Source organism: Rhopalosiphum padi, chromosome 1, assembly GCF_020882245.1.
Source record: "Rhopalosiphum padi isolate XX-2018 chromosome 1, ASM2088224v1, whole genome shotgun sequence".
Classification (NCBI taxonomy): domain Eukaryota; kingdom Metazoa; phylum Arthropoda; class Insecta; order Hemiptera; family Aphididae; genus Rhopalosiphum; species Rhopalosiphum padi.
Genome location: NC_083597.1, coordinates 34,073,728 through 34,097,432, shown reverse-complemented (window position 1 = coordinate 34,097,432; position 23,705 = coordinate 34,073,728). Strand labels below are relative to the sequence as shown.

The 23,705-nt window shown below is 39.7% G+C and overlaps 2 protein-coding genes across 2 annotated transcripts in view; one reads left to right on the top strand and one right to left on the bottom strand.

Annotated features, from left to right (window-relative positions):
• Nucleotides 1-23,705, top strand: part of LOC132918315 (lysine-specific histone demethylase 1A) — a 355,564-nt gene that overhangs the window by 173,501 nt on the left and 158,358 nt on the right. The gene's annotated exons all lie outside the window — the stretch shown is intronic.
• On the bottom strand, nucleotides 15,661-20,759 carry LOC132918314 (toll-like receptor Tollo). The gene has a single exon (XM_060979490.1). It carries the CDS (start codon nucleotides 20,250-20,252, stop codon nucleotides 16,506-16,508), a length of 3,747 nt encoding a protein of 1,248 aa, XP_060835473.1. The 5' UTR covers nucleotides 20,253-20,759; the 3' UTR covers nucleotides 15,661-16,505.

Genomic DNA, 23,705 nt, shown 5'->3' with positions numbered 1-23,705 from the left:
TTATGTTTATTTTTAATTGAAAAGTCACACCGGTCTTAGGTGTATACCTATATAATAATAATAATATGATGTTATTGAACGATTTATTATGTGATTGTATATATTATATCCACGTCTTGTGTAGGTACCTATACGCGTATATATTATTATTATTATGAAAAAAACGGATTTCGTGATGATTATACTTTCTAAGTATTATTTGCGGCGTATACCTTTATATGTGTGTGTATGATTATAGAATAGACGAAATATTTGTGAAGAAAAAATCACGGAACTATTGCGCGAAACGGCAGCTCATTATTTTCGAAGTTCGAACCCATCAGATTAAACAGTCAACCGATATGTATATATACGACGAGCGTAATATTTATTATTTTTAAGCCGCTAATTATCATTTGGCAAATACGAGTATAATAAGTATATTGTTTGATTTTACCGGAAGAGTTGAAATCTTCTATAGTTCTATAGCACTACTGCGTACCGCCTAACACGGAAAAATCAATTTCATTTTTCCCACAAACAAGAATAGTGTATAAGGTTAGGTATATATTATATAATATAGGTACCGCTATACGAAGTGAAAAATAATAAGATATATCTACTACAATATAATATACCGGATGGTTCAAAATGTATATGTACTATATAGTTGTTTCACCGTATAAATGTTTTATTTTGAAAATAGAGAAAACGTATTGAAAATATGTACAAAAGCGTTTCGATTTAGATGAGTCTAAAATTAATTTTAAATTGTTTATTTCTTATGAAATTTCGGGGGGAATGTTTGTTGGGTCAATTTTTTAAAATGTAAAGGGAACTCGTGCTTTATCGCAAACCCAATGTTAAGATATTTTTTTCATTCGTCTTAATGAATTCTGTAAAAAAACAGGTACAAAAAATATCAAATACAATATAATATTATATCATTTAATTTGATAAAATGGCTGTAGCATAAATTTTGACTCACCCGGTATTCTTAGTACGTTACCGAGATGACGCGTCCTGTTTATAAATGATATTCACACACAGATATTGTGCGTACAACGTGCATATTATTATATATATATATATATATTGTGTTATATTTACCTACGATGTATTATATACATACATAATTACATACACAGACACACACACATTGTGTGTATAATATATAACTATGCTAGAACAATCCGTTCGACTGTCTGTTTGTAATGGACCCGTTACGGCTGAACGTCGTTGTGTTGGTGATAATGCGTTCTGATATATTACTGCCCTAAAGACAAAATAACTTCGCGCCGAATTCGCTAAATGTAATCGGTTTTTCTCAAAACGGAACGTCTTGATGGCTATACACAGCGAGTGTCGGCATATACAGGTTTTTGTTTTGTTATTATCGTTGTTATAATATTAATTCTTTTATTTTTATCGCGCGTACCTACGTATATACCTATATTACCTATTACGCTCACCTGACATTCGCTGTTCATATCGATTTGGATATAGTCGTCGTTCTATTTGACGAAAATTTATTGACGTTTAAAATTCAGACAGGAAATAATCGAATTTCGGCGTATTGAGCACACGACTTTGGGTGTAAAAAAAAAAAACGCGTAAAATAATTATTGAAATCGACGGCAGCGTGAACGACTGATAGCATTCCCATTTTGAAATGCCAGACATTATTCATTGTTAATTATTATTAGGTATTCAATATATTTGTAAATACATATATATGTAATTGACCGCGCATTCCACAATCGTTTATTATTTACACTCCCCGCGCATAATTCCTGAACGGACGTCGGAGCAATTATGTACAGTTGGGTAGGATATCGGATATTTTAGAGTAGATAAGCGCGGCTCCTCCGCACACAATATAGATTGTGACATGTAGACATCGAAACACTTCGGCGCGCTATCAAAAACCGTTGTTAAACGATCGTAGGTACACGGGATTTACATTTTGAGTTTGAAAATGATTGAAAAAAAAAACAATAAAAGTTTTTAGTGGTCGTATAACCTTCTTCCGCAAAAAAATAAATGTTTATCTTTGGTCGCGCCCAGCGCAAACGTATCATTGGAAAATAGTACATATACCATATTATCGACTAGCAAACACATGCGTGTATAATATATGTATACAAATACATATTTATTTGTTTAATTTTCACCATGCTTTTCGTTTGTTAACGTCAATATTATGTAGATACACCGTACACGGGTTGTAAAACGTATACATATAGTATTATTATAATATTGTGTATAATATAGACAGTCGTGTGTTATATTGTCATTGACCGTACTTATATGTTGTTTTTCGTCGAATCCCCCTCCTTTCACAGTCTCTTCTCTGCCCGTATCCATTTTTTTCTATTAAAATAATAATAATAATAATAATAATAAAATATATCCGTTCACGTCTCATTACTCACGGTGAGCTGAAAAATCATGTTACATTCAAAACGCCATGAGGGTTCGGAAGCCCCGGGGAACGGGTTTTTTTGGCCGCAGAGTCGAGAGCCTGTGTTTTAAAAAGTGTATAATAATATAAAATATAATATTATTACAAGTCTTTTGTACACATTTAGCTCGTTAATAATACATGGTAAATCTCAGACGCGTGTTGTGGCCATCGACCGACGTGGTTTATATAAATATACATAGCATATACGTACGATGTGTATCGTTTGATGCATCAGCATCACAGATTGTGTGTCCCACATGTTTAGTACCTACTTATATGTAGTGGATGGATGCACAATTTTACGCGTATCGTATGTAACGTTCGGGTACATAGACGATTTCACTCGGAGTATCGATTTTCGATATACCTTTGGCTACATGTATTCAAAACACATATATACTTATAGTACTTTATGTGTTATATGAAGAAAACCGAATGAAATGGAATAAAATATTTGCATTTCGAGTACATTAAATCAGAGTCTCTTACTTGGGGTGGGTTTTTTTAATGAGAATAACGTAGGGGGATGAAATACGTGAACCGAAAAAAGGGGCGAAATGGCGCTCCCCTTGAGCTTCCTCTTCCACAAATCGGCCACGCATTAGGATATTAGGATATTTTGCTGTAAAAATAATCATATACATCGACATAAACATAATATTTATAACAATAACAAAATAATGGTAAGTATATATAATATAATATAGTATCTATTATTATGTATAATCGTGGTCTCGCATTGCTCCAACTGACGTTTTGTCTCATTTTTGTACCATTAACTTCTAGGTCGCACAATGACTAATGAATAATTAAATTGTAATTTGTTTTTATTGCGTTTTCGTTAAAATGTCACTCTGATATCAGAACGCAGTAATGTCGTGGATAACACTTAATGCAGATAACGACTTTTCTGTAAATATTTTATATGGCCTCGAATATTACCGAATAAGAGACATAATATACAACATAATATAATATATTTAGTATTTACTATATATTTTTAATGTTGGTGTATATGTTATATTATGCATGTGTATATACTTCTCTTTATATTGCACGAGCGTTTCGTATAATATTTTTACGATCGTACCGACTTCTTCTTCTTCTTCTTCTTCGACTGCACGTCAAACTCATATGTAAAATCTGGGGACGAGGTCTTGATACGTTTATAGTCGATGAGACGCGTTTGTCGAACACTATAAAGCCCATGTCGGATGTGTGTTTTATTGTGACGTCCGTTCGACATGCGATGTATTCGTATCGAGAGTGACCCATTATAACGTGGCCGTACCGTTTTATGACCTGTGTTCATTTAAATATATATATTTTAATAGTGTTTATCTTAATAAACGTATATTCTCATTTTTATCGTATTATTTTATTCTTTCGACTTGTTATAGAGATTATATTATTCACTAACCCGTCTATACATAAACAAATGAAATAGTGTAAATAAAAGAAAACGAAAATGTAAATAATATATATATATATTTATGTGTATTTCAATTTATTTGGTATAAAACTGTCTTTTTTTACTATTTGAATACATTACAATAGCTTAACTCGGTCCGTAATAAAGACATTTTAGAATCGATTATGAATAATCCGACGATTCTCAAGCGTAACAATTTAAGTCGGAGAGAACATCGATTATTATTGTTACTCGATGAATAAAACGAAAAAAAAGCTTTCTAAAATTATACATTTAAAGTGCACTTATACCGTTGTTTTACATATTTATATACTGTACTAGTCGTGAATAAATTAGAAATTAAAAGCATGTTAACAATCGTAGTCAGACTTTAAAAAAAAGATCTTATATATATATGTATGTGTATGTACATGCATGTATGCGTGGTGTATCATGTATGTATAGTGGTCGTCTTCGCGTGCGATAAAAAATGCATTATAGGTCGACTGTAAACGGTTAGTATGAGAGAAAAAGTTGGATCGTCGGCCGACTTTTTACTATCCAAAGTAAATATATTTATATTTATGTGCATTATAGTATAATAATATGTCGTCGCGGGTGCAGGTGCAGACGGAATTTGCGATATGCGTTCCTACATTTTATATATCCATTATTTATACATAGATATATTCACTTCTGTATGCCTATTTGTACCTACAATACTTCGTTATTATATAAAAAACCTATTATGTCTTGTTTTTCTAATTCTTTCATACTTATAGCTTTATTGATGTGGTTTTCATCCCTTATTATTGTGAATGTCGTATCAGTGTTATATGTATATTCAACCTATACGGTGATTGCTCCTCACAATCACCGCAGTGTATAAAAACGAATACGTACCCTATGGATCGAATTGACGTGTTTCTATACTAATAAGTTAATAACGAATATCACTGTAAAATTAATAAGGTGAAGAAGTTTACTTACCTTTCAAGAAAGTTAACTAATTCGTTTTAATTATATTTCCAGCAACCTGAATAGTTTCAAAGTAAACTCACTCGGCCGAGACAAGGTAAACTTCTCCATCATGAGTTCAGGCCTAAAAACCAACAGGGTTATCGCCGTGTTAACGAGTTATTTTTTAATGGCGATAGTTGCTCGAGCATTCACATAAAGTGATGATTTTTCGATGATATAGAATCACAATCATGTATACATTACGTATGCGCGTGTCAGTTGTGTGGCTTTGGCGTTTCCACGTTTAGTCCGATGAGGAAGGAAAAAATCTATTTCTGCAGAGGGCGGGTTCAATAAGTATAAAATCGCGAAAAACAGATGATGTACATTTCACGTATATTAGCTATAATGCGGTACACATTACACATAGCCGCAACAATTGCCGCGCCGCCGACACGGATGGCAATATCATCGTGTCCGTCCATAAATTAGGAAAATTTGGAATTAGCCCCCTAACACCAAAAAAAAGAAATAAAACCAATTTGCCGGATCAATAGCTGCGGCAGAACGACGACTGGACGCGTAATACCCCAAAATCCCTTTAGGAACCTAAGTCTTGTCGTATAATGGTCGTATATAAACTGCTCAAACATTACCGCAATATCGCCCGCGTCTATATATATGCACACACAAACACACCACTTACATAGAAACGCGCGTATCGTCGCAGTCGTCGTCGCTCGGGGGAGAGAATCGTCTGCGGCGTTGATTAATAAAACACCGCCAAAGTACCGTATATATATATATATATGTATATGTATATGTGGATGTGTGCGCGCGTATATATATTATATATTATGCGGTTTTGGTCGTTCGCCCTTCCCCCGTGGCCGCGGCAGCACAAAATAGTAATAATAATCAGCACACGCACGCAAACATACACTGCACACGCGCGCATATACACGCGTTTTATAGTATTAATAATAATATATAATATTATACTCTCCCGTTTGGTTTTATTATTATTTTTCCGGGCCGTCTACTCAAGCCGACCAGTCGTCCGGCTGGCTTCGCGTATATAATATAATATAACATCTCTCCGGCGTACGGTCTCTCCGTCCTGCAGGCTAATGCGCAGCGCTCTCTCCCTCTATTCGCCGCAACGTGGTACATAGCGTCGTTTAATTAATAGGCGAACGAAATAAATACGAAACTAATAAATTCGAGACGACGACGACGACGACGACGACCGCGACGACGACATAAACAATACGCACACTAACGCACAAATAATATATATAATATATATATATACATATAGTCAGGAACTATATAGCCTTAGCGCGTGTGTACGCGAGCGCACGAAGAAGGCAATCTCGTTAACGCGCCGCCGCCGCGCGGTCGTGATACGCCTGTAATTATTGGGGTTGGAGAAATAATAACCCGTGTACACACACACACACACACACACACACACACACACACACACACTCACATACATAAACTCGTATTATAAACATGTGAATTTTATAATATACCTATATATATATATGTACCATACTCTGTAGCGCGCGCGCGCGAGTGTGTATGTGTGTGTGTGTGTGTGTACATTTTTACGGAGTTTCTTTTTCTTTTAAAACGCGTGTGAAGATCGTGAAGACAATCTTGTTTACACAATGCCATTATAAATATAAAAAAATTATACCTATATTGTTTTTTTTTTAAGAAGAAGAAGAAGAATTGTCTTAGAGAGCGAAAAATAACCGTTTTATTTATTTATTTTTTTTATTGCTTTATATATTGTATTAGGACACTTATGTACCTCCTCACTATACTACACTATATACCTACGTTTACTATATTATATATGTATATATACTCCTAGCGGAGGTATTTGCCGGTATATATACATACGCGTATTATAGTCGTTAATAGTCACGCAACATGCGGATGCGGAAACGTTTTGTGAGCCCTCTGCTATTTTGTGGCAGATGTGTCGTGTTTATACGCGCGTGTGTGTATGCATTTGTATCATTATTGTGTCCACGTGTATCGTCTGCCGCTTCCGATACGGATACATAAATAGTATATAGACTACGCGATAAAGGTCACCGCCAGACCTACCGCCGTCGCTGTTGCCGCTTTGACGCATTGTCCGAACCAACCCTTATTATAGGGTATGGTTATATAGGTTTTAGGTAGGCACACGATATTATAATATCGGATAGTGCCTATTGTGTTAACCATAATTTGAAAAAATAAATAAATATTTTTCGAGAGAAAGAAAAACCACCGCCATTGTATACTTATATTAACGCGGGAAAATGACAGAATTTGCGTAAAACCATCGACCTCGTCCCGCGATAAAAAATCTAAAGAAAACACTTCAGGACGTAGTGCATACATATACATCTACTTATAAACATTACCCATGTAAACGTATACATCTCAGATTGCAAATTATATATATATATACGCATGTGTTATTTAGGTTTTTTTTCGTATTCCCCTTTTCGTTTTCTTCCAGTTTAACGCACCGACAGTTCTCCGAATTGCACTTTGCCGTTTGTAAACATCCTGCGAGTGCCGGCCCCGTACATACGTATATACTTATGCATATACCACGTATATATTGATTTACCTATATACGCATAACAATATATACCCATCTTTTTCCTTATAGCCGATACGTCTTTATATATAGGTGTTTTCGGGTCTCTTCACCGATACGGATCTATATCACGCGATCAGCACTCGGCGGAATGCACTCCATCGCCGTTTCTTTTGCGGTGCAGGCGACCGTGATAACGCTTCGATCGGTATAATATAATGTTGTAGGACACTCGGTGCAGTCACGGTTGAAGTGACGGTTACCAAAACTATAGACGGTGATGGGTCTCGAAGGGTAGGTAAATATATTATATATAGTTCAAAGTAATAATGCTGCAGTGTATACCATCAGCAGAGGTGTATTTCTGTTTACACGCGCGGAATATGATGATGTGTGTGTTCGTTATTTGTATACGTTTTTGCGGTATATGCGTGCGTATTGTTATGTATTGTGATGGACGAGCGGCGACATTTTGCGATGAAAAATGGGATAAAAAAAAAAAATTAAAAACCAAATATCTTTCAATTTTTTGATTTTTTTTCCGCTTTTACGATATCCGTGCATTGTACATGCAGTATAGGCATATGCCTATATATAGGTACATGCAATATTTTGTTACGTTCCGCTTGATCGATATATACTTCAAGTTATATTTCACGAGGAATCGCATCACATTATAATTATACATAATAATATTCTATACCGGACCGCGTATATGTTTTGTACGGCTCATTGGTTTTATTTCATCTCTGGACATTCGAGCAGATGTTTAATAATGGGTTTCGTATATATTAAATATAGATATCGTGCGGCGGACCTGCGCTCAATAATAATGGTTTTAATTACTGCGACTCGCGGTCATGCGAGAGTACCTATATATACGTTAAAATATTAAAATGATTTGTGTTAATAATTTCCACGTACCTAACTATATCGTTAGTCTCGTCGACTAATAATTATAGTAACCTATAGAGATAGGTATACAATAATCGCCGTCTGTTTGATATTTTCAACGGCGTTCGCAGTATTAAAGTTGTATTATTAATAGTCGCGTATACATCGTCACGTGTGCATCATACAATATATTAATATGTACTCAGTTCATTGAATATTATTTTTTCAATATAATATTATCGTGTTCTGAGGAATGAACAATTTCCGTGATATTCGTCGTCATCGTTGGAACGCCGCGTGGTATGCGTTGAGCTCGTCATCGTCCTTATAGGAATATATATATATATATATATATATACATACTCGCCACTGTCGAATAGCGTTGTACTCGTTGCAGTACTATACATTCATACGACGGGACTACTGTATCGCGTGAAGAACGACAATAATGTGTTTGGTGGGTGACCACAAGTCGAAAAAAAAATTTAAAAAAACGTTTTGTCCATGTAAATTGACGGAACACATGACGCCACAAACGATATAATATAATATATTGTGTATTAGGTACCTACAGTATTTATAATACACTATCTATAGTATACGTACGAGTACATATAACCCACGCGGTGAACAGACAAATATATTGAAAGGGAGAAAAAACGGTCTCGAACAATAAGACAGGGATGAAAACGTACCTAAATACCTATACGTAAATAAGAATATACGCCGCGAGTACAATGTAGATAATATGTTATATTCATTATTATTTTAACACCGCGTTGCGTAAATGCGGTTTTGGAGGTATATAATAATATATACGCCTACAATAGTTTATAAAAATATTATGTACAGTTTTTTTTTCATACATATTTTTATATTTTTTATTCCGTGTAAACTCGCGTCAAATGAAACGGTACTATTGGAGAGAAAAAAACAGCCAGATGCGCGAGCGTGTGTGTGTGTGTTAGGTATATCTGCCAACGCCAGCAGGTTGTAATTAGGAGTCGTTGCCGTGAATATTCTCGCGCGGTTCGACGTGCGTGCGTTTAAGTCTCTCGGATAACACTCGCACCGTTTTCGGTTGCTGTCTTTGTTTTTTCTATAATGTTTATTTACACGTCAAGCTTAGGCGATAAATCTGAAAAGTTCTAGTACAAATCGTGGTACGTGTACCGTATTAGTATATCCGCCGTATAAATTGCGCTCGGCATATTATTTACTTTCAAATATACACACGATAATAAATATAAATATGAATACATAAAATATATACCGTAGGTACGTATATATACGACGACTCATTCCGTATAATTAACGATGATTTATTTGCTCATGCTTTAAACGGCGGAACTCGCGAGTCGTCGCCGCCGCCGCGGCCGCCGCCTTGGGCAACCATTTCACATCATACACTGTTTTGACTGTTCTTTTTATTACTATTACTCTCCTTACGTTTTCCCGACCTCGGAATCGGACTTAAATAGCTCTCTGTAAAACATCCCGAACGTAAAAATGTAACATATATACCTATATGCATGTTATATATATTTATTATCGAATGCAAGTGTAACTATTAAAAAACAGCAATTATTTGGTGCAATTATACCCACTATAACGGTCTGCTCGGGAAATGTCGTAAAAATACACCTTGTACGCATTCTAAGAGAAACGTGGAAATATTAATATAAATAGCGTTATGTTCTCAGTCCTAAATTATTTATATATTACGTGTGTGTAATAAAACTCGGTTCCGAAAAGTGGTTTGCGAGTCTCCTTATAAAAATAACGTCTCGAGGATTTATTTCCTGCCGTGATCGTGCACGCCCGTCTCCCGTCCGGGACTATATTATAATATCGGACAACGACTATGTAGCTATTCATATTATATTTCGCCAAAGGAAAACTAAAATAATAACAAAACCAACTGTGTTGCATCCGCACACGTTTTTTGGGAGGGAATTGATTAATAACTCTCGATTGTAAGAATTTTTTGAAAAATAATATATTATACCGCTAAATATTTTGATATATTACATTTCGAGGATTTAGAAGATGATCGCAGCGGGACATATAGATTACACGTCAAGCATATCGTTTTACCATATAGTAGGACCTTTTACCCGCGTAAAATACACGAACCTGCATAATAATAATAATAATAACAGTAGATTCGGAAATTCCATTAGTCGTTGTCTGCTACACGGCGTCGTCACAGCCGCCTACATGACGTTTATTTCATAGAACAGCACACACGAATATTGAAATCGTAGACGCTTCGCGAATCTATGAAATATGAAAAATCCGTATTGCACTGCGCGGCTATTCCGGAAATTCAATTTTTTTTATTTGTAATATGTTGATGAGTGTTGGTGTGTGTGTTTGCGAAACGCGAAAACGATGTTGCTGCAGTCTCGCCGCCGCCGCTCTCTCTCTCTCGTCCGCGAACACGTTACATCGATCACAGTCGTCGACTTCGGCCATGTCTCAAACCTATTATATTCATATACGCCTCATAGGTCGTGCAGGTAAGGTGTGATATCCGAACGAACAGGCTGAAGGACGGACGGGGCGACGACATGTAAACCGCGGCCGGGGAATCCGCGAATCTGCAGCGGTCGATAAACGAACGACGGCGTGCGCGCCATCACACACCGCAATATATTATTATTATTATAAAATGTAAAATAATACACACACATATATATATATAGACGTACCTATACCACAATATACAGGCACGGAACGCGCAACTACTATATTTATTAAAACAACAGTACTTACACGCGCATTTCCATTGTATTCGCCGGGCCCCGGCGTGTATAATTAGACCGGACCGGCGTAATAAAACGTGCGTTGCACTCTTATTTTTAATTGATCTCGCCGGGTTCGCTTTTTCCCGTCGATACTACGACGATACACACAATATTATTGTAATAATTCCGCAGCGCCGCGGTCGTCGAACAATGGTTATTTTCTCTGGGCGCGTGTGATGCGCGTGTGTGCTATCCGCCGGACTCGTGCGATTTATGCGCACTTGCACGTATAATATAATATATATATATAAGTGCGCAAGTAAGGTACACAGAGTGCTTTGACGTGTATAAAATAATACGTGTGTATTATAGTTTTTTTTGGGACCCACTGGGAATCCGCCGGGTAGGCACACGATAACCGAACACCGGCAGGACCGGTTTGATCGACGCAGGTACCTATATATAATATTATTATATAGGTACGTGAATCATCCGTTTTCGTCTCTCGACCTGCAGAATGCAGATCCGACTGCTGCAGTGAAGTAAACGCGTATGTTTTACGTACCCGTGTTGTAGCCAGCCGTGTCGTCGTTTGTATAGCGCGATGACGCTGTACAGGAATTCCCCTTACGCCCTCGATCGCGCGCTCCCCTTTTGCGGAAAAAATAAATAACGATGATAATATATATAAAAGCCCCGGTGGATTATTGAAAAGCGGAATGGATAAAAAAAAACTCTGATTTATGTATATAATAAAACTAATTGAAGACATTACGAGCCCGGGGGGAAGAAATGGCGAATCAAAAAAAGGGGTGCAACCCCTTAAAGCGGTCGCCGTTCGCCGGAGGCCCTTGTCGGAAATGGCGGACACGAATTTCCACATACACGCACACCGGTGCGGGGTGGTTTTAAATGGCTTTTTGTTCGCCGGTAATTCGTTTTTAAAAACAAGTCTGAGTATAGTAATATCGCGCGTGTGCCCTTTTTTATTTTTTACAATTAACCCACGTGGTCCGTTTAACCCGATTTTTCAGACGTTAGCTCACCGATAAAATATTATTATTAAATTGCCGAGGCCTGCCTGACCCGAATCCATTCCTACCCACCACATTCTCATACCTCCGACGCGTATATTTATATAATAATTACAGTATTGTCGTCATAATAGACACCGAAAGCGTTACCGTTTACATGAACGTGAGAAGTGTATATAAAAATAATGAAAACCATTATACAGTTTCCAATATAATATATTATATACGATATATAATAAAGGCGTTCGGATGAGCCTCGGTCGATTGTTACGAGGTTTCAATTGTTCTGGTCGAGCGTTGATGGATTCTCCTACAATGATGGTGCTCGAACAATAATAATAAAATATTATTACGGCGCGGCCACTAAATTAAAAATAAATGAATTACAAATGTTATATATATAGTTTATTATATCGGCAGCTAAACGCGTATATTCGAACGTCGTAAAATTAATCGAAAGCGATTATCGTTTAATTTCGAATAGAACCGCATTTCACGTTGTACCTGTGTACGGAAGGAATTCGAAATTCGAATCAAAATGTAAGTCAATACACGTTATCATCCGAAATACATCGTGTATTTCGCCCGACACACGACCGAGATTTTCAAGCGTAAAAATATTACCATCATCATGGTATACAAACTATACGGTATATATAAGAACGAGGCAGCTTTTCCGTAATATTACTGTTGTAGGTACCTACTCGCATTTCGTTCATTATGTTTCGGTCGGACTTATATGGGCGCGACTCGTTTCCTCTGCGGACGACGGGTTTTTGCCGTGACACTAAAAATAATGAAAGGAGGAGACAACAACAATAATGATAATAACAAGTATATACAAAACCACTCAGCGCGGTTCGGGTAGTGCGCCGGGTCCGACATGATAGATGAAACGCACCATATGTGTCCGGCGACGACGGCGACGACCACGAAGACGATCATTAACCCAACTCTGTGGGGCACATATTTCTCGGGGCAGCCATCATCACATCATCATGTATTATTATATTGTTGTTATTATTATACAGCGCTGCGGATTTTAACACGCATCGGAGAAAACGTCGTTAACGGTGGCAAAATAAGAAATAGATAAATCAACGTATATACACAATACAAAACCTAACCTGCCCAACACGCGTGCAATAATATCGTACACGATATATGTCATCATATACGCAATGTGCTGTCCTATAGGCACTATTTTATATTATTATATACCTTACCTATAACATTTATTTTTGTGCATTTTTTGGGAACCCCGGCGTGCACATTCTTCAGGTGTGATTCCGGGCTGCTTTTCGTCCGGGACGAGACGTTAACGACTGTAGTCGCAGTTGTTGTATTTTTATACGTTCGTGTACTTCTCGCTGAACTGGGCCATCTCGCGCGTACCTATATATATATATATATATACATACGTATACACGACGGCGTATACCCGCGGTAGAGATAGAATATTATTATTATATAGGAGAGACGATCGGCGAGAGAGTGAGAGGGAGAGTGTGGTGGTCGACGAGAGAGAATGGACGCGTAGATATATAGTAATAATAATAATAATAATAATAATAATAATAGTAATATGGGTGTATATATATATAGTCCCCGCGCCGCCGACCACTAATCATACTCGGGACGGCGGCGTGTTCCGGAGCAATAAATTGCCCGGTCTAAACAGCACTGGGGATCGTTGCCCAACGTGTTATTACTGTTCCGCTAATCAGTTTGATCATACAAGCATAACAATCATCCGTCCACGTCGTTATAATACTGACTCGCGAGCAGCTCCGACGGGGCGGGCGGTTGGGCAAGAGAGAGAGAGAGAGAGACCGTGCGAGTGAGAGAGAGAGACGGAAAAACACCACGAGGAGGATCGTAAAAAAATAAAAAAATATAAAAACCTACAGCCGATATCATACGATATTTATATACGTATATAATATGTATACAAAATATATACTTACCTCGGGTTTATACCGTACCTCCTGCTCATGTGTATACACACGCGCAACGGTATACACGTCTAATATATAATAATATGTATATCGTTTTTTTTATTTTCTCGCATTGGAAATAAATCACAATTCACAACAAAGGTGTACCTATATCGGATTTATGCGTAATAATAATATAATAAAATGTATTACACGTAGTGTTGTCGTTCGCCGGTTGTGCAGTGCCTCTGGTGAAGAAAGTGTCTCGTGACGATAGCCTTTTACGGCTCAAAAAAAAAAAAAAGACTGAAGAAGAAAACGCCGCTGACGACGACGGTCGCGCGTACACAGAAGAAAATCCATATATTATAATCTAACGTGAGTTATTGGTCGGATTATCATCGGGTCGTCGTCGAACACAACGAGTTGATAGCGCCGGCGGCGACGGCGGTGCGCAGTCGTTGTTGTCGCAATCCGTATAAAACGTTCGTTTTAAGGAAAAAAAAAAATTGTTTCAAAATTTGCTCTTTACGACTGTAGCCGTCATCGTCGTCGTCGTCGCCGTCGCCGCCGCCGCCACCGCCGTGTACTATATACCTTAAACCATCCGAGAAGAATGTCGTTTCGCCAGTTTGACGCCGTAGGCGAATTTAGTTTTTTTTCGACTTTTACCGTTTACCGCATACATTATAAGTATAAAATGTATATAATCTTATACCTACGTTTTTATTTTCGTTCTCCGAAACAATTACACCCAGCCGGGCGATTATCCACCCGGTCCACAGATGATCTCCTCGGCCGTCATCATCATCATCATCATCATCGTCGTTGTCGTCGTCGTCGTCATCGGTGATCAATGGTTCTTCGTCGTCGTCTGTGACATTTCGACGCGATCAGATAATATAATAGGTACACCTTTCCCGCACCCCCCCCTCCATTTCACCCACAACTCGAGCCGGGCACGATATATATACATATATATATATATGTTTATACTGCACCGCGATGTGTCGTTCGGGGCCGGTTATTGTTTCTCTCGGTGCGTGCGCTACGAAATACTCCGCGGGGCCGTCTCGGACGAGATGGATGATGATGACGATGATAATGCCGCTATGATGATATACCCGGCGGAAAACCGTGTGCAACGACATTGCCGCCTATCGTACGTTTTTTACGTTACACGCTCGTCTCGGGTACGCAATAATTTGATATCGACGAATACGGTCATGTCATTACACTTATAATATACTCTATACCTAATGGCGTATTATACGCGCGTACAACGCAGTCCGGCCGCTGACGCGGCGACCGCGATTCGTACCGAGTGTAATCTCGTGTACATATAACGCATACTAAAGGCAGACTTGACCTTTTTTTATTTTTTCATAACCGATATCGATCCCGAAGGACGATTTCGTAAACATAAACCATTATAAACGACATAGCAGTAAATCCATTCGAAAACAATTTTTAATAATATTGCAATCGTAATTAATTATTCGTCGAATTTAATCGTTTATATTTTCACACCTTATTTTTTGACATACACACACTTACACATATATAGTCTTATATTAAGCATGGACGATTAAATAAATAAATAAAAACAAAGTCGAATTAAATTTTATGTTTTTTTTTTATTATTCGCTGGGTTCTCGATATTTTTTTGAGTACCAGTCAATTAAATTAACAAAAATATATCACAACAATGTTCTAGTACCTAGAAGTTTATAGTCTTCATTGTAAGAAAATAAATAAAAATAATAATAATATATATAAAAAACAATAGTAAAAATGGCATTGTTTTTAGTTCACGTTTTTAATCAAAACGTAGATTTTACAATAAATCGGGTTAATAGTAAGTTATAAATATAATACTACCAAACGTACAAGATATTTCTTAGACTAGGTAACTAACCCCGCGATATATCTCAAAAATCGACATTTAACTCTTTGTCTGCAAACTAGCTTATGCGTACATGGCAACTTTCTTTTTTAAAATTTAATTTGTATACTTTTGTATGCACATTTTTTCACTTGAAATAAAATTTTTTTTATTAAACATTAATTAATATAGTTAAAAAAATACACACAAATTTGCGTTCAAAGAGTTAAATTAATTTAACACATATTTATTAAAGGGCTAAAACACGTTGAAATTCAAGAAATAATAATTTTAACCTAATAGTAATGACTGGGAGGACATTTTATTCATGGTCTTTACATTTTATTTTACACAAAAAAAAAAGAAAAGTTTAAAAAAAGGTTATAAAAGAAACATCTTAAACTTAATCGTATAAATACAATAATTAATAATTATGCAGGAGTGGTAGGCATTTAAGCCTTATATACACTGTACAAATATTTGTTTTTTGTTTTTATTTTTATTACAAAATAGTCACTATCTAATATCACAAATTTAATAATTAGGCAAGATAAGTTATGAATTTTCATACCGTGTACTATATATGTATGGCAAGCGGTCTTGAGTAGTTGTTGTGTACCCCTCTGTGATGGTGATGATGGTGGTGGTGATGTTTGTGATTGATTGCTTTCGGCCTTTGGTTGTTAGGGACGTCCGGAAGTGCGAATTTCAACTTCTCCCAGAAATGTTTGTCGCCCCACTGCAGATATGAATTAGTCTTGAGGTAGAGTCGGATGTCCGGATCCAAGTCCTTGTTGGGCACCTCTCCCAGTAGTATAACGATCAGTCTCTTCCTCTTGTCTCGGAGAACTTGATGATGTGCGGATTTAAATTCGAACCGGCACCACTCCGACTTGATAAAGTTCTCCGATAGCACCATTATCGTACGTTTGGACGATTCGACCGCCTGCACGATTGTGTCGGATATGTAACCACCGGCCGGAAACTCTCTGTAGTGCAGACACAACTTATACGACGGGTCACCATTTTCCAATATCGGCGCCAATTCCTCGATAACGAACGCCTCGTCTTTGGAACTGTAGCTGACAAACGCGTCGAATAACTTGTCCCGCTCGTCCATTTCAAATTCGGTGCTTTTGCAGAATATTCGAACGCCGAATCTCGAGTGACACCAAACTTTCATTTCGTGTCGGAAAACATACACCATCATGGCGGCGACGATTATGAAAAACACAGCCGAAAACGAAACTATCAGAATCGGTATGTAATCCTGAATGTCCGGCCTTTGGATTATGGTCTTGGTCGGCACGGTCAGGTTACCGGCGTTGAGAGCTCCTTCGATGGTGTTCGACGACGTGTTCAACGGCTTTTCCACCGACGAAGGAGTTGTAGGTCCACAAACTGTGCCGTTGTCGCTGAATATATTGTACCCGCCCGAATGGTCGAGGCAGCGGACCTGTTCGGCGTCCACCACCGCGTCGGCCGCGTATTGTAGGAACTCTTTCATTTGTTGAACGAAATCGCACGCGCAACTCCATTGGTTTTCTGCGAGCGTCAAATGTGTAAGCGTCGGCGACAGTCTCCACACTGGAAATTGAGCTATTCGGTTGTGGTCCAACCGAAGTATGGTCAGCTGTTGCAGAAAACGGAACGTCGTGCTGTTTATGTACGTTATACGATTGTGGTTTAAATAGAGCTCTTTAAGCTTGTCAAGCCCGTAAAACTCATCACCGTATAACGTGGATATACGGTTGTCGTCCAAGTGTAGCACTTCTAGTTCCTTGAGTCCGTGGAATGTCCGGTTTTGCACGCGCTCCACGTTCGACGAATTCAAGTAGAGAACTTTTAAGATCTTTCGGCCCAAAAATGTGTGTGTGCTCAACGTCTTGATGGTATTGCCGTCCAAATATAAAACCGTGGTGTTCATCGGTATTTTTTCCGGCACTCTGTTTATGTAACCAGCACTCGAACAGTCGACCACGTTCGACGTGGAGCTAACGCTGTGGAAACACGTGCAGTTGGTCGGGCATATCATTTTGCAATCGCATGCGTCGAAATCGCAACAATCGCACGTACTACGTTTCGCGCACTCCATATCGTATTGGCACAAAAACTGTTCTTCCGACGCTTCTTTCAGCAGTACCCTTGATTCACCCCGGTTGTAGATAACCTCGCACGTGGCCGTTTCCAAGTCGACTAGTTTAGGTTTATTCCTATCGGGTTCGACACTATACGCTTGCAGCCATTGCATCGAACAGTCGCACACGAACGGATTGTTGCCGACTAAAAACTGTGGCATAGCACGACCCGCCGGAACCGTAGATATCCTTAGCGATTGCGGGTTCAATGTTTTCAAACGATTTCCGGTCAGGTCTACTTGCGTGAGATTCGGCTTTTTGAAAAATGCGTACGATTGTATTTTGGAAATTTGATTATTGGACAGATAGAGATTTTGAACTTTATCCGGGATTGAACTACCAGTCACTTCAGTCAATTTATTGTTACTGGCGTCAAATCCGGTCAGTTGCGTTTCCAATTCATAGTGATTTCCAAGTTCGGTGATTTGATTGCCGTGTATGTCTAACCACTGTAAACCTGTTGGTATCAGAGCGTAGTCGAACCATTCCAAGAAGTTTTCCGATATGTTTAGCCACACAAGATTCGACAGTTTGGAAAATAAACCGCCGACGTCCCGTAAATAATTTCCGTCCACTCTGACCGCAACCAGTCTTGTGTTGTTATCGAAAGTACCGGCCTCTATTTTTTGGATTTTATTATTGGCGAGGTTTATAAGATGAAGTTCCGGTAATCTATCAAAAACACCCTTAGAAACATTTGATATTTGATTTTTCAACAGTTTTAACCCGATCAGCTGACTCATGGCCGGAAACGACGTGTTGAATATATCGGTGATCTGATTGTAGCCTAAGTCCAACGTTTTGAGATTAGGAATATTATTGAGGACCGCCGGTATGTCGTACAGTTTGTTTCCATTGAGGTGCAAGTATTCCAAATCGGTAGAGTTCCTCAACGCCTCCGGATCGATGTACTGTATTTGATTGTTATCGAGCGATAGTTGGTTTAATGAGGGCAGACCGTCGAACGTGAACTGATCGATTCTGGTCAATTTGTTGCTGGAAAGCACCAACGTTCTCATGTCTATCAGCGACGAAAACACGTTCTCCGGCAAGTACTGAACACCGTTATTATCCAGTCGTAACGATCGGAGCCGGTACAAATCTCGAAATATCATCGCATCCAATTTAGTTATGTTGTTATTGGACATGCTCAAAAACACAAGGCGCACGAGACCGGTAAACGTAGCCGCGTTCACCCATTCCTCAGTCAGCTGGTTTTCGGACAGGTCAAGTACCAACAACCGAGACAGTTCGTTGAACAATCCGGGTGCGAGCACATTGATGGTGTTATTCTGCAGGTACATCTCGCGCAAGTCGCGGGTGTCCGCGAACAACTCGGGCGCCAGATTGACCAGCCGGTTAGAGGCGATGTTGAGCACGGACAGAGCGGACAAGCCGTCAAAGCCGTGATCGCCGATCACCGATATCACGTTGCCCTGCAAGTGCAAGTCCTGCAAGTTGGTCAGGTGCGAGAAAACTTGCGAGTTGATCGAGTCGAAGTTATTGTAGGACAGGTCGAGCACCTGGAGGTTGGCGCCGCACTTATGCTGTCCAGACGACCCGAAATGAAAAAGTTCGAGATGCCGGAGACGGTTACGGGTGAGGTTTAGGTAGACGAGATTTTGCAGTGAGCAGAACACGCCCTCCGGCAGCTTAGCAATATTGTTGTGACTCAAGTCGAGCCGCTCGAGCATGTTGAGCTCCTCGAGGAACGTGTCGGGCTGCACTTCCATGTTGACTGAGGTCCAGTCGTTGTTGTGCGTGACCACAGTGAGATTGCGCAACTGCCGGAGACCACGGAACGACTCGCGGCCCAAGCTGTTGAGCTTGCACGAGTCGATCGTCAGCTCACGGAGATCGATGAGCGTCTGAAACGTGCCCGTGCCCAGCGAGCTGAGCAGATACAGCTGCGAGTTGCACTCGATCTTAAGCTTAACCGTGTACTGAGGCTGTATTATGCTAAAATTGGTCTTTTCCAGCTCGGAGTTCATGGTCCGCACTCGGCAGTGCAGGGCCACCTCCTGTTCGTCGGACACAGTCTGCGATGCGATCGTCTCGTCGCCGTACGCTGTCACGGCGAGCCACTCACACTCGTTGGGCGGCTTGTGCCGGAGCGTTTTACTCAGCGACGCCGACATGACCAGCAGAACCGAGCTTACGAGCACCGCGGCGGACGTTAAAGCCATGACCGTGCCGGGGGGGCGGGCGCGTTGCTCGGGGATACGGTTGTCGTACTCGCGGGCGCGAAGGGGCGCGGTGTGAGAACGCAAGAAAAACGCGCTCGATCGCCGTCACCGCTCGGACACCATTTGCGATGTGCGATCGCCGAAAAGAGACATCAACGAACGGGCATGGTGCGATCGAACCGTATGTTATTGCGAGAAAAAAATTTCTACAAAAATTTACCACCGATACGAATTTTTTTATTCGCAATCGTCACACGCGCACTCGAAAAACACACGCACGCACACCCGACATTAGCGCACGCAACACACGCAAAATGAAAAATTTATAAAAATAAAATATATATATTATAATACGATATTATACTATATTACTATTACTATTATCGTATACCGAATAACACGACGCGAACCGCAACAATTTATACACACTCAGATTAACGCGCGCGCGCGCGTAAACACCACACTACGACGGTCGGCAGGCACTCGGAGACTGATTGTGCTGCGGGCGGAACGAGGACTGGTTGCCGTTTGGTGTACGCCGCCGCCGCCGCCGCCGCCGCCGTTCTCCCTCCAGCCGGACAAAATATTATATGCTTTCCGTTCGCTTTTGCTGCCGCTGCTGCTGCTGCTGCTGCCGCCGCCAGGGTCGTCTTGTTTTTTTTCCCAGTCCACCGCCGCCGCCGCGCGTACGTGCGTCGTTTTCTACACGCATACACACGCACAGTCTGTCTGTCCGTCCGTCTATTCACCCGGTACACTTTTAACACCTACTTAACATAGGGCGTCCTCTCCCGCCCGCCAGTCCGGGTCGGATCTCTTCGGACCGTCGTCGTTCCGGCCGCCGCCGCCGCCGTCGCTCGCGTTGTTACGTATATTGTTATTATTTTTATAATATTAAATATCAGGAAAAAAAATGATGGGCGCACATTGGTCGGCGTAGGTATTTACGATTTATTAATTAAATAATAATAATAATATCGTTTCGTGTGCGGGACGACGGACGACCGTAATAGCGGCGGAAAAAACCATATGCGTACCTGTATGTATATTATAATAATATTATAATTAATATTATTATTACGTTGGTCGAGCCGCTGCCAGTGAATTCGGTGGCTATTATTATAATAATAATATATGATGGCTATATCATCGATTATAATGCCATTATCACACGCACAAATGATCTCATTTACGTCCGCGTTTTATAATAACGTTTGGAAACGGAGCGCACACGCGATCCGAATAGAATCGTTACGGTTCTTCTCCGCGTCGTCGTCGGATGTCTTGATCGAGTCGATCGTGGAATTTTCGTTAAACGTCGTCGGCATTTGTGTGTGACTTACCCGCAATCGCCGGAACGATTACCTCACATCGCGCGCCGCGATTTAAAATATTAGTTTCGACCGAAAAAAAAAAGGAGTGCTTAAAAATAATGTCGCGGCATTGCGCGCGGGCGGTGTAGACATTTTGACTGTTGGTGCGACAAATCTCTCACCGTAGTCCACATATTATTACGCGGAGAGAAGCGTTTTTTTTTTTGTCCGCCGTTCGTCTTCTCGCGCGACGAGACGACAACCGCCGACCGACTTCTGTGCGTGCGTGTGTGCCGCTGTGCTCTCGAGAGTGCCGAGTTTTTTCTCGCTTTTTCCCGTCTTTTTTTTTCCGCACTGTCAACGACGGCGCGTAATGAACATGACGAGTAGTCGAACACGTTATATTGACGAGACACACGTTGAATTATTATCGAACCGACTGTATTATAAACGACTTTACAATAGCACAACAACTCGGTTATTTCTTTCCGTATACACCGCATCATAATGTTTACAATCATGTCGGCGGATGACTTCGATTTTTAATTCCGTTTCGGTTTTCTATTTTACGAGTCTCTTATTTTGTGTATATAATACGGCCGACGCGAAGCTGTGCTTCAAAAATAATATACCTACATCATATTGTTACGGCTTGGTGTATGACGCGCAGCGTGTGTTAAAATCGATTAAAATTTAAAATATATTATTCTCGCGGTATCTCATTATTATAATGTTATTATGCTATTTTGTCGAGTGTGGAACAGAAAGGAATATTTTCATCAGAGAAATATGCGGTGTTTGGAAAAACCGATAAGAATAATGAATTGTGTGTGTGTGTGTATATATATTATACACAGGTACAAAAACTAATTTCGTTCTTGTAATTCAAACGGTTGACTGCGGTTGTCCAATCGTTTGGCCGTTTATTTATGTTTTAAACAATAAATAATATTGTTGTATTAAAATAAATAATATTGTATAATATTAGGTACGGGTACATATATATACTATATATACACACGAGATGTTTATTGGAGCACTTCGGGTTTATGATGTTGTCTGACTTGCTATTTTAAAACATTTCGCTAAGTAATGTATATATATATGCACGCGGTCCCTCGAGAGTCGTCGCCGTACCTTTATCGTAACCATACTGAAAATCGTATCGCCGCGTGCTACATTCGCCCCGCTATATAGGTCCCCCTCCCCACCCCCCGATCACGACTTTGTTTCTTTTGACGTGCGCGTACCTCGTACATTAATATTTCCCTGTTTATGCGAACGTGATACGTATTGGTACGATGTATACGGTTACATGCGGCCCATGGTGTATCCATTTCACCTGTCGATAAGTTTTCTTGAAAATATTTACTCTCCGTCTCGTCCCGAGTGGCCTCCCCGCAGCCCTGACCAATGTCCTTTTATCTAATTTGACGTCTATATATTATCATTACTTTTGTGATGCAGCCAGCGCGCACACACAACTCAAAAAGGAGCCGGCCCGTTTCCACCGGTAGATCGAATGCGTTCGTTTGGCATTTAGTCGTCGGGAGGGTTCGTATTATGCATATATACGTATACGTATAGGTATTATAATTGTATTATATCTATACATGTACGTATAAGCAGCGCGCCCAACAATGGGACAGGCGGTATTCATTATTCCTAACTACCCGCCGCTTGCTATATATATATGTATATACGTATAGGGCCCAGTTTTTTTCCTGGTTCTTTTCTTCTTCCTCGACCCGTGCTAAAACGCACCCCAACCACCTGAATGCACCAGGTGAAGACGACGACGAGCATAATATAATTTATACACTGTTAAAAAATGCATTTTTAATACCAAACCGCTCGTTGATTTATAACTAATCGTGAGAGACCGCGTGAGTGCCCGCGCCGGAGTGTTCATATCATTAGATACGAAATTAGTGTGGTATTTTTTACGGTCCATAAGTCACTTTTTTTTCGGACGGATGTGAAAAAATAAAGTAAATGCCAATATTATATTCATTCGATTATTTCTTTGCCACTACACTCGGGAGGCCGAACGAATTTCTATTTAGGGTTCGACAAAAATTATGCGTTCCGAGATGCAAGCACACACGCACACGCACGTGCAAAGGGGTTGATAGAATTC

Excerpts from the sequence above, each read along its gene's own strand:
- LOC132918314 (XM_060979490.1), bottom strand. The coding sequence starts at position 20,252 with ATGGCTTTAACGTCCGCCGCGGTGCTCGTAAGCTCGGTTCTGCTGGTC.